Below are 12422 nucleotides of genomic sequence, written 5' to 3' on the forward strand. Positions count from 1 at the left end.
ATAGTTGAGTAGTATCTAATAGTAGTTACAGAGGGTCCCCAAAGCTGAATGTTTTGGGTTGCTCTGCAATGAGCTGACAGCTGATTGAAAATGTTCTACAGCGAATTTTTATAATAGCTTTCTACACAGAAGAGTTCTTTTCTTTAAATTCTTCTCGAGATTCTTCTGCGACAAGCATAACAGTTTTTCCCCTTATTCCGCTTTGGGGCCCAAGAATTACGTTATATAGGATTTTCACTGTAACATATGCATACCACAAAAGCATAAATAAATATATATTAATGGGAATATGGCATATGGTGCCATGCCTGTTATTGATTTCTTGCCCTTCGCTAATGGTTCTTGGCCTGGATGGCATGCTGTCACAGCGATCTCTGACCGAGGGATATGGATTTGGCTGAGCGCTAACGACTGCAACAGGACGTCGAGTTGCTATCGGTCGGGAAGTTTCAGTGTTTGAAGCACTACGAGGTCGGTAAGAGCCCATGTCTTCTAGTTCTTTGCATGATTTCATGGCACTAAAAAAAGGAGCATATAGTTTTTTTATTTAACAACAATTTCATCAAAATACGCCCAACTTAAGAATTCCATGCAATATTGCGAGATAACAAAGAACTACAAATTGTAAAAGTACTTTCAATTTGAATAAAATGTTAAATATGATATTTAAATGCTATAAATAAAAAAAAATATATATACAATGGTTTTTAAACTAGATCGCAAACTAACTTCAATGTAACTTCGTGCATGTTTTGAGCTATGACTACATCCTCAGTCTCCAACCATAACTCGCCAGCACCGGTGACAGATGATCGACCAAGCTCAATTAAGAAATAGTTGTTTGAATGACCACACCTCCTAATGCTCATGAGCTAGATTTACAGATAAAAAAAACAAACAAAAAGACTTTTTTTATAAAAAAAATTGCTTTTACAGTAAAACTAATTAGTTGGTATAGCCTAACTAAAGCTTATAGTAAAAAACAAACTCTGATAACAGTTCAAAGCAACTGCAAGCTCTGGAAAGAAGAATGAAAGAATACTCACAGGAAACTCCACAGTTTCAGCTTTATCGCTCTGATCCATCTTGACGAGAGTTAGCGAAGTCTTGGTTAAACACAGGTGATGGAGACCCTTCAAGCTTCGAGAACATGCAAGTGATTTTTCACCGATTGTTACCTGCCAAACATGTTCTACCAAAACAAAAGTAATAAACTAAATTAAGGGGAAAAAATCAAATGGTAGATAAATATTTGAAAGTTTGCGAAAGGTATATCAGTATCGACATAGGCTTAAGCTTAATGGTACTGTTCTAGCAATGCCCAGATTAAATCTGTGCTCAGATTTAAAAATGTTGTCACTTTTCCCAAAAAATTGGGTTGTTCGCATTCTGGAGTGAGTCTCGTTCGTTAAAATTCGGAAGGTGGCAAATTTTCGACTTCTTTTAGTTTATGAGGAAACAATGGAGGTAAAATTGTTAGTAAGTCAAAACAGCATAGCATATCACATGTTGGCAAAATATTATTTACAAATTTTGAAATTGTTTCACGATTTTGCCTAAAAAAGTGACTTGTAACATTTTGCCATCTGAGCACAGAAATATAGTGCTGAAATATTTCGCTGCTCGAGAAAACATCATACAAATAAAAGGAAAAATTATGTTTTTTTGGGATTGCACAAGGTGACCATATGACCCCTAGTTCCCAGGACATTTCTGTATTTTACCATAATTTCGGCTATTCTTACAAGGCTTGCACACTTCCTGAAATGTGTTAGAGGCTTGCATGGTTTCTAAAAGTGCATGGGAAGACTTGTTGCTTATGGAAATAAAACTTGCTCACCCCCTAAAACATGCATACAAAACCCGCTTTCTCCTAGTCATGGGTAGCCCCCAGACTTTGTATATTATACAATTACAGTTCACATTCATTTTTTCTTGAACCTTGAATTAGTTCATAAAATCAAAATTTTGTAAATTAGAAAGACATTCAAAGAAATGGAATATCGTTTGACAGCAAAGGACTAGTTTGTAAAAATAAGCAACAAATGTAATTACATTTTTATTATTGTACTTGGTTTTTGGCTATTACTGATTACTTTTTTAACATAAATCTCAATGGCATAGCACTGAACTACAGAGTTAATATGGAAAAAAAAACTGAGGGTGTCAGAATGTTTGATAACCAATGTCATATATCATAAGTGAAACTTGCGTTACTCTAAACAGGACTTCTCAATTTTTCCTAAAGTAAAAAAAAAAAAAATACAATTAATATTAATTGACCAAAAAGGAATGTTCACCTACCAAATTTAGGTTTCAAGGCTCCACCACTACTTATACTGTTTGCGTCTAGCTGCAGTTCCAGCAATGCCTTAAGCCACTCCTCTAATAGCTGTTCGTTGTCGACCACAATGGAAAAACAGTCGTCTTTAGTGTACAGTGCGATAGCCAGCTTCTGTTTTGCGTCAACTTTCCTGTTGATGTTGAAACATTTTTTGATGATGATGTTCCTCTTAGATGCTGCGCCGGAACGGAATTTTTTCTCATTGTCATAATATTCTAGTCGAGCGGGTCCACTGTCAGATTCATTTCTCAGAACGAAAAATTTCTTCTTCATTGTCTGAAAATAAGAATTCAACAATTAATTAGCAAAAAGTTCTCATGAAAATTGATTGGTGGAAAATAGAGAGAAATTCCTAGATAAAATGCATGCATGTGGAACAAAAGTAATCAGAAATAACTCTGTAGAAGGAAGAAACTAAAAATTCAATTAAAAGAGTGGTTTTTTTTCGAGACGTCATCGATACAAGTTCATATTCTCAATGTTGCCTCCAACGCTAGTGGCTGGCATTATCAGGCACTGTTAAAGTTGCATTACTGGATATTGAATTTGATGACTTGTTTTTATAAAAATGAAATTATGGCACTTTTGGCAAAGAGTTATATAAGCTTCCTGTGTGCATTTCGGGTATGCATAAACAGGATGAAAATTCAAACCTTTACCATCTTTACTTCAAAATATAGAAGATAGATGACAGCAGATATAGGAGCAGTACCAGTAAGAAGCATTGGCCCATCCAGGCACGGCTCGGGCCTCAGAAGAACAGGGCCTCACAAAAATGAAATGATTGAAATTTTTTATAATTTGCAAGGTAGGGCCTCAGAAAAACCACTTGGCCCGGGGGCCCATGATGCTCTTAAGAGGAACCTAGTAAAAAGTTGAATCAAGCACAATTCTGACAACATAAACACGTTAGGATCACAGATACACTCAAAACACAAAGTCCGGCATATACCAATTAATTAGAGACGTAGAGGAAGATTAATTAGATGTAGAGGAATGTGTACGAGTTGCATGTACAGTTAAAAATTAAGGAAACAGTTATTTTCCGGATATTATGCTGAGGTGAGCTCGGAAAGAAAAGTCATCACGTCTCCGCCGGGACACGAACCCAGGCCCTCTTGCATACCGGGCAAGCATGCTACCATCTACACCACTGGAGACATATGAATCTGCCTTCCTACTTCACGTCCCGGCGGAGACGTGATGACTTTTCTTTCCGAGCTCACCTCAGCATAATATCCGGAAAATAACTGTTTCCTTGATATCTCTGGCTGAGAAAAAGCCATCTATATCTCTAGTTAAAAATTAGTTGCAGTATCTTGGGCAACAGCGTGAATGCGGGCCAATCTTCCCATTCAAAAGGTCTTTCTACAGAAAGCAACAGGCCTACAACTGTACAGATATTCAATTATTACACTTAATCAAAAATTCAATCAGATCCCTATTTTTGCGAGATGTCGGGGTGGGCATACATGTTAAGACGGCACTGTGGACAAGATACATATGTGGTTCAAAGTGGTTCAGTAGTAGTACTATCTAGGCCAGTGGTGTTCTCAACCTTTTCAAGCCCGCGGCCTGGTTTCATTCACTTTGATGATTCGAAAGCCCAGTCAAATGTACAACCAATGGAAAATGAATGAGGAAAAATGAAATAGCTAACCACTCGCGGCCCAGCATGAATGATGTTAGGGCCCAGCGGTTGAGAAACATTGATCCAGGCAACATCAGTATCCAAAGAATGAGAGGGGAGCCTCCAAGTTTCATGTGCAATTGTGGGAGAAATGCATGACTAATACACATTCAAAAAGACATGCACAAGCCTGTTATACCACTTTAAATGCAAATACAAGGCCACAACAGACAAAATGCCCAATGAGGTGGCTGAGGAAAAAGATGCCCCATAAGAAATATGGATGTCATATACAAGGGATTTTTAGGGAGACAAGTCTCCTATGCATGAAATTATGGGGGTATGCACGCTTGTGATCCATTTCCACGAATGTACTTGAAGCATGAAAGGTTCAGAAACTACTGTCTTAAATCAGCAAATGCCAAAGAACTAACACATGAAGTTCCTTTTTTGAATAGTTTTCTTGTTGAAATTTTCAATTAAAAACGAAAAACAATATTTCTCAGCACGAAGGGTTTTATGTGTTAAAATCATCAAGAAAGAACATTACTTTGAGTTTCCGCAAGACACCAGCTTTCTTCACATCCGGTGGCAAGTTAGTAGAAGCCGATACTGCTGTGCCATTGCGATCCTCTTTGCTCTTTTCTGACATGATTTAGAATCGGTTTCTTAATACTGTTTCAAATGTTGGTGCTTTCAAAGACATTGGTACTCCTGAAAAATTGAAAAGTTTTACTGTTGTTGCCAATACTAAGAAACCAACCTGTGTACACAGGAGTCATTACATTTGTAAATCTGTAAATTATTTATACATTTCTGCCAGTCCATGAAATCGTTTAATTATTTTCATTGGTCTACAGGTCCAAATAAGATTCACCCTCCTCCCCGTCATTGAAGGGGTTTATATGCCCAACCCTATCTCTGAGGGAAAGCACACTGGTGTGTTGGAAAGTAAAATAATAACTTTTTTACGTTCCCTGGGACTTTAATCCTTTCACCACATTGGTGACATACATCTTGAAAATTTTTTGTTGTTGTCAACACTGCTATCTTAACGCATAGGCTCATCAAATCATGGTCCAAGAGACGTCTCACTGATTGAGGGGGCATCCAATAATTTTTCATAGTATTTAATATCAATTGAGTACAATGTATGGGTGACCTCAATTGCACTACTCAACCCACAGAGAAATGGGCTGTTAGGCAGCCCTGATTCTGACTACAGTTCAGTAATTATGGAATATATTTATCACCAAAAATGGCCACAGTACAATGTACTTGTATGATATCAGCATTGGTTCATAACTTACAATTTTTCGGGGGGGGGGGGGGGTCCTTATACTAAGCAGTTAATAACACTAAGCTGGAATAAATTCTACGTTTTGAGTCACAGGGCCATTTTCACTCATTGGGTCTACCCGAGTCCTTAAGTGCATAGGTGATCTCTAGGGGGTCTTACACGGGCATAGCCCTGAGTTCTTAAGTGCATGGCAGTGGTGTCAGAGGCAAGTGCGCTCTTGAGCACCCCACAGTAATTTGCAGCATTGGTACAAGCTAACATCCCCTATAGATAAGAAAGCCTCCACACTGCTGTCACATCTAGTGACGTAGCCAGGTGGAGGCTGAAGGAAGACGAAGCAGTGAACAACCAACCATTGTTTGCACATATTTTTTATTCATTGGTGTTAGTGTCCTTAAGTTTGTTAGACGACGTTTCAAAATTTATTTTTTGTGTTATATTCCTTTTTAATCATGTTTCATGGATGCCAAGAGACAGAGGCTTCTCTTATTTTAATTTACTGAAGAATAAGATCGATCATTATAGGCTTGGTTCTGTAATCAAGGAAGAACATCAGTGCTGAAAAAGTTCGAGTATTTTTATTGGATTTATTTTTTATCATTAACAGTGAAAATTATGACATTATTTACAATGAATAAAGCAAAAAGAATTTATATCTATGTTTTAAGTAGTTGAAATATTATGGGATTTTGTATAATTTGCGGAACAGGCAATAGTGTGTATTATATTATATAGTGTGTATTATATTATACAGTATATTTGTGTGTAAATTTTGCCTAAATCTATCCGAGTATATTCATGCTTCATAGAATAATTATGTTTTAAAATCTGGTGAGACCTTGATGTAACGATAATCTGTGGACCAAAAAAATATACATATATCGTTGAGGAGGGATTATCATTATATTGAGAGGCATCAGTTTAACACTAGAGTATAAACATTTCCAAACAAGACTTGAAAAACATCATTGTAGAGGAATTTATCGTTATAGAGTGTTGTTGTAGCTATGTTTCACTATAATTAATTTTTCAAAACAACTATTTTGATTCTCAAGTACGTTGAATATAAAATTCGGGTAAGTTGGAGAGAAAGAAAAGTCACTTAGCAACAGTATTAAATGTTGCTTTCATTTTTGGCTTTCATCAACTAATGTATCACAACTTATACTAAACAATTATCTTTATACCGAAGGACTAGGGTTAGAGTAATTGTTTTCAATATAATAAGGGAAGAACTTATTTCATTTGAATGAATTAGTGTTTAGTCATGTAGATAACTGAAAAACATGTAATGAGATATAAAAATACGCAATCCTATGAGAGAGTAATATTTTTTACTATATTTTCTTACAGGATTTTGTTCTCACTTCAGTATACACCTGCCTGCGGATTCTTGTGGCGACTCAATTATTCTTTACTAGTGTGTCATTTTTTTGATGGAGAGTGTATTTCTACAGCTGTAGTTAAAAGCTTCAACCCCTAATGAGAGTAGCCTACAAGGGAAAAGTTCTATTTTTCGTCTTTGGATATGCTGCCAGTGTAAACAAATTGGAAGACATGGAAACATGACAGAGAACTTTTTTCCCCTTCACATTATCAACACACAAAAATGTTGACAATATTTAATATCTAACTTAATGTTGAGTGCTTTTGTCACGATTTGTCATTCAAAACTGGGTAAGTTTTCATTTTCATTTCAAGTCAGTAATATAAAATGATCTTGATTATTTTAAAATCTATGGTAAATGTAGAAGAATCTATAGAGAGAAAAATCTCATCACCTGTTTGCAAACTGTTATCAAATAAATAAGAAAATAATTTATACTATCAAATAATAGGACAGGGCTGGACAAATTGCAAAAACATCTGCGCACGCCAGTTTTTTAGGTGCTAAAAAAATTTTTACCTGAAGGAAAAGGTCCAAAATAATGTTTTCTTTTTAACTTTTTCAGGGGGCATAGTGCCCCTCTTTCATTTTGGTAGATATACTGCTATAAATTCCAAAATTTTGTGCTACACTCAAACTGCACACAATTTAATAACTACACAAAAAAATTTTTTAGTCGCCTGGGATTTGTCTAGCCCTGTAACAGTATCATGGACTGTCTGGTACACTCTTATATCTAGCCTGCTTTTATCTAAATAAACTTATTGACATTTCATGATTAATATGAAAAATATATACACATATGAAAACCTTAATGAAATGCTTTCATGAAAATGCCAAACTAACAAAACTAGACATTCCCATTTTTGATTAATATACATGATCTCGAAGGTATTTTTTGAAATGCGCTTTAAATGTAAAAGAATCGGATATTGGCGGTCTTAATCACTTATTCGATTACAAATGCACTGCTAGTTTATGTTGAAGACAAACAAAAACAATAGCTTTTGTAAAAGAGCAAATTCATTTGATTAAATACACTAAAACTCTACATAGCTATTCTACATATTTAATAATTTTGTGTGCGTTCACTTCTTCACTCAATATGTTCTCATGCATACAGATATTTATCAGTAGTTGTGTTGTTGTTAGGAACCATTGAGTTGATTCAGACTCCTGGTGACTCTACAGATCACGGCTCTCCAAACCATGTCTGTCATTCACAGCATGACTTAGTTGTGCTAGCTTCATTCCGGTGCTTTGCAACACCTCCTCTATCCATATGGTGTTCGGTCTGCCTCTTCCTCTCTTTCCTTCCAAGCATTACCATTTTTTCTAGTGAGTCTTTTGTATGCATTATAAGACCAAAGTAAGATAGTTTCTGTTTATTAATAGTTAACCTGCAATAATTCCTCATGCACAAATTATTCGAACAATAATTTCTGATATCGTCAGTCCTAATGCAGAGCAATCTGATGACCAATCACAACTGTATGCAAGAAGTTTTTTCTTGAATGAATCAAACAAAAAGTGAAGCTTCTAATGGATGAAATCAATCTTCAACCATTCCTTGATTTTAGGGGGGGGGGGGGTTATTACGGGAATGTAACATATTTTGAACTGTGTCCGAAATAAGTGGATCAACCAGAAAAATTGTGGAATTTCTTTATATTATCCATATTTTGAGGAAGGGGAAAATTGAAGAATCTCAAATGTACTTCATTCCCTACGTTGAGAAAATTGTATGACGAATCAAGCAACACAATTAAATATTGCCATATACATTAACTTCCATGCACTAAATGTGAAGTTTTATAAGAGTTTTACTACTTTCTGAAAATTATTTCTAAGATAATGTCTGTAGCAATTTTCTACAAATTTTATCAATTTTTTTGAATAAATATACAAAATTTTAGTAATTGGAAGTTGTGTGTTGTTTTTTTCCTTTTCTTCCTTGTTTTATTTTGGTTATCAGTTCAACTATAAGAGCTGTAGAAAAAGTGATGTGTATATTTCATCTAATGCTGATTTATATTAAATTTTTATCTAGCTTTGAAAATAACAATTTTGTATTTATTTCTAAAGTATTTTTCTGAACCATTCAGAATAAGACATGGGACGATGTATTGCAAAAGTTTAAATTTCTTTTTTTCATGATTAAGGTAGTAAGTTGGAATTAAAAAAAGAGCAAATACTTTTTTTTAATTAAAAAGAAGACAAAATCGATGCAAGCAACCAATTTCACAGTTTGTTTATATCAAGGTAATTTCACGAACTTCAGAAATCTGTGAAATAAAATTGATTCAGTAGGGTTGAAAGGCAAGATTATTATGATGGAAGAAAAATGATCGTCCCCGCTTCAGCCTCCACTCCGTGATGTCACGACTCCACTGTGGAGGCTTTCTTATCTATAGGAGGTGTTGTATGAGCACCCCCAGAACTGCTTCAGAAATAAACATCTTTTGCACACAGCTCAAGTCAAGCACCCACACATCTGAAGCACTTTAGACGTCCCTGACCTAGGGACCTTATGAGATTAAATACTTTCCAAAATCGTTGTATGCAAATTAGTAAACAACTTATTTCTACCCACAGGTAGCCCCCCACCACAGAACATCACTTTCCCCGTAAGGGGAAGGAGCTATGGGGGCAGTTAAGACAGTCTTGGCATTACTCACGACTTTTTCAAGCTAATTTGTATTAAATCATCTCTGTACATATTCATAACTTACAATATTGATTTATTCAAGAAAATTTCTCAATCAACACCATCACAATAAGGGCTAGACTTTGACATGAAGGGGCTCTGAGCAAAATAGGAATTTGGGCCCTACAACTACAATCAGAGATGTTTGGTTAGTCAGAGAATATAAAATTGTTCAAATGAATTGAACCATGGGGGTGGGGGGATCAGAGATGTTTGGTTGGTCAGTAACAAACAAATTTTCAAAATTGTGGGACCCTGGGAAAGGTAGAAATCTGGGGGGGTCTACAACTACAATGAGAGATGTTTATCTAGTCAGTGAATACAAATTGTTAAAATTATAGGAACCTGGGAAAAGCAGAAATCTGGGGGAAGGGGACTACAACTATAAATACATTTGGTTGGACAGTAATAAATTTTTAAAATTGTGGGACTCTGGGTAAGGTAGAAATCTGGGTGCCTACAACTACAATCAGAGATGCTTGTCTAATCAGTTAATACAAATTGCTAAAATTATGGTATCCTGGGCAAAGCAGGAATCTGGGGGGAAACCTACAACTACAATCACAAATGTTTGGCTAGTCAGTAAACACATTGTTAAAATTATAGGACCCTGGGCAAAGCAGGAATCTGGTGCCCTACAACTACAATCAGAAATTATAGGGGTAGTCAGTAAATTCAAATTGTTCAAATAATAGGGCCCTGGGCAAATGCCCCACTGTAAGATCATAACTTATAATTCAATTACCTATTCAAAAATGATCAATAACATTTAAAACAAAATCAATATATACCACCATTATGAAAAAAAGATCTAAAAATGAAAGATCACTATTTAGCACAAAAATATGGAAATTAAATTATAATTTACATGGAAATAAACACCAGCACATATAATCACGTCATCGCCTAGGGATGTTTCCTCATCCACTGTAAACACATGGCTATCATTCAAAGAAATTTCATTCTCAAGCTCTAAACTTCAAAACAACGACGGAGATATATATATATATATAATAAAAAAAAATTCACACGCTAATATTTAAAGTAATAACATCGAAACGAAAAAGATCTTCGAGAACTTATAAAATTAAATCTTTTTTTTTAAAACTAAATCCTATTAAAGTGGTCGAAAAGAAAAACATCACGAGGAAAAAATTGCGAAATAATACCATCATCCAACCTTAACAAGTCACGACGGAGGGGTGGGACACGACGTTGTTTACAACAACGAAGGGAAATGATCTTCCAATGAAAACCTCTATTTATCCCGCAGCAACTAATTGGACGCATTTATAATTACGAGGACACATTTATATTGTCCGAAACTCGACCGTAAAACAAACAAAACCAAATTACATTTTTGATTCCCTGTTTTTTTGTTTGTTTGTTTTTTTTTTCTTAAATGCCTACATTATAGGAAACAACAAGAAACGTAGGACTTTTTTTTCAAAGCTTATATTGTTTACTTGCAAGCAGCACACGACCTTTGTTGAACGTCCAAGCCCTTACACTTTGGAATGATTACATTGTAACAATGTTAGTTTCTTTTTTATCCGCTAGGGATAGAAGTTGGAGGTGAATCGATATTCATGACAACAGATTATTATGTAACGATAATTGAGAGACTGTTCATTATTCGTCTAAGGCGAGACGATGATTAAGAGACCTTGAATGATTGGTCAATGTGTTTGAATGAATTTGAGGAATCATTAAAATATGACAAATATTGTTCGGTGTTTTTTTCTTTAATTTTTTCGAATTTCTTGAGTTTTCTATACGAATGGGAAAAAAGCTAAAGCCCGGTTTTCCTAGGAATAGGTGTTTTGCGCCGCGTGAACCGAAAAGTATAATTTCACGTCGGCAGCAACGTGTTACATAATCACGCTACGCGTTTGTGTTTTCCTAGAGTGGCGCATCAGATCAGGTCAGCTATATTATAGTATATGGCCCTGGCATTAGCTGCTCTGTCGTCTGCATGCTTCGGTTTGAAGGGAAGGGAAAGAAAACACAAGAAAACAAAGAGAGTATCGGCAAAACCACGGCGCACGACGCATTTGACTCTTCCAGAAGCAGTCGGCCAATCAAGCCCGACGTAAAACGCTGTCGTGAGGCGTATTGCGCTCTGTAGGAAAACAGCCATGCTGCTTTACTTATTGGTGAGTGGATGGCGTGTCGCGCTGGACGAATCACGTTGCGCGTGTCACAGAAAACCTGCTCCTAGAAAAACACGGCTTTACGCAAACGCGGATATTTTTTTTTTTATCTTGAAATCTTTGAGAACTTGATTCAAAAAAATGAAATCACGAGATGCATATTTCTCAGAAAGTCGTCAAATTAGAATATAGATGGCAGCAGCAATTGAATAGGACAATGTTTCTCAAAGTGGGTAATATCACCCCCGGTGGGAGATGGAATGGTCCAGGAGGCGATAGAAGCTACTAATATAACATATGGTCTTACAGGTTTGCTTGCGTTGGGATGATGAGAAAAGAAAATTTCTGGAAAAGGGGTGCGATCAAACCAAAGTTTGGGAAACTATGAAATGGCCAACGCATCAGTCACATAATTCAATGAAAATCACTTGCCCTTCAACAGATGACACTACTGGAATCACTGTAAAGCCGGGTTTTCCTAGGAATAGGTGTTTTTCGCCGCGTGAACCGAAATGTATAATTTCCCGTCGGCAGTTACACAATCACGCTGCGCGTTAATGTTTTCCTAGAGGGGCGCATCAAATAAGGATGGCTATATTATAGTACATGGTTAATCAGCTACTCTGTCGTCTGCATGCTCCGGTTTGAATGGAAGGGAAAGAAAACACACAAGAGTGAAGAGAACATCGGCAAAACGCGCGGCGCACGACGTATTTGACTCCTCTAGAAGAAGTCCGCCAATCACGCTCGACGAAAAGCGCCGTCGTGAGCTGCATTACGCTCTGTAGGAAAACAGTCGTATCGCTTTTCTTATTGGTGGGTGGACGGCGTGTCGCGCTGCTGGGTGAATCACGTTGCGCGCGGCACAGGAAACCTGATCCTAGGAGAACCCGGCTTAAGT

At 36.4% G+C, this 12422-nt stretch overlaps 1 protein-coding gene across 4 annotated transcripts in view; it reads right to left on the reverse strand.

Moving 5' to 3' along the window:
• LOC149084387 (uncharacterized) overlaps positions 1-10814 on the reverse strand; it is a 36943-nt gene extending 26129 nt beyond the window's left edge. Inside the window, exons 1-6 of one of the 4 annotated variants that reach the window (XM_089234783.1) lie at positions 10725-10814; positions 4525-4688; positions 2305-2620; positions 1047-1192; positions 730-872; positions 309-518 (exon numbers count right to left, since the gene is read on the reverse strand). In XM_089234783.1, the coding sequence (XP_089090909.1) occupies positions 309-518; positions 730-872; positions 1047-1192; positions 2305-2620; positions 4525-4626 (917 nt within the window). In that variant the 5' untranslated portion in view covers positions 4627-4688; positions 10725-10814. Of the gene's footprint in view, positions 1-308; positions 519-729; positions 873-1046; positions 1193-2304; positions 2621-4524; positions 4689-10236; positions 10354-10537 lie in introns of those variants that run through there. The other 3 variants (XM_089234781.1, XM_089234782.1, XM_089234784.1) reach the window with 3 other exon arrangements.
• Positions 10815-12422: the final 1608 nt, after the last annotated feature.

This window comes from Pholcus phalangioides, unplaced genomic scaffold (assembly GCF_987345545.1).
Source record: "Pholcus phalangioides strain wild (caught in Gottingen) unplaced genomic scaffold, Ppha-v1.0 ptg000008l_1, whole genome shotgun sequence".
Lineage (NCBI taxonomy): Eukaryota > Metazoa > Arthropoda > Arachnida > Araneae > Pholcidae > Pholcus > Pholcus phalangioides.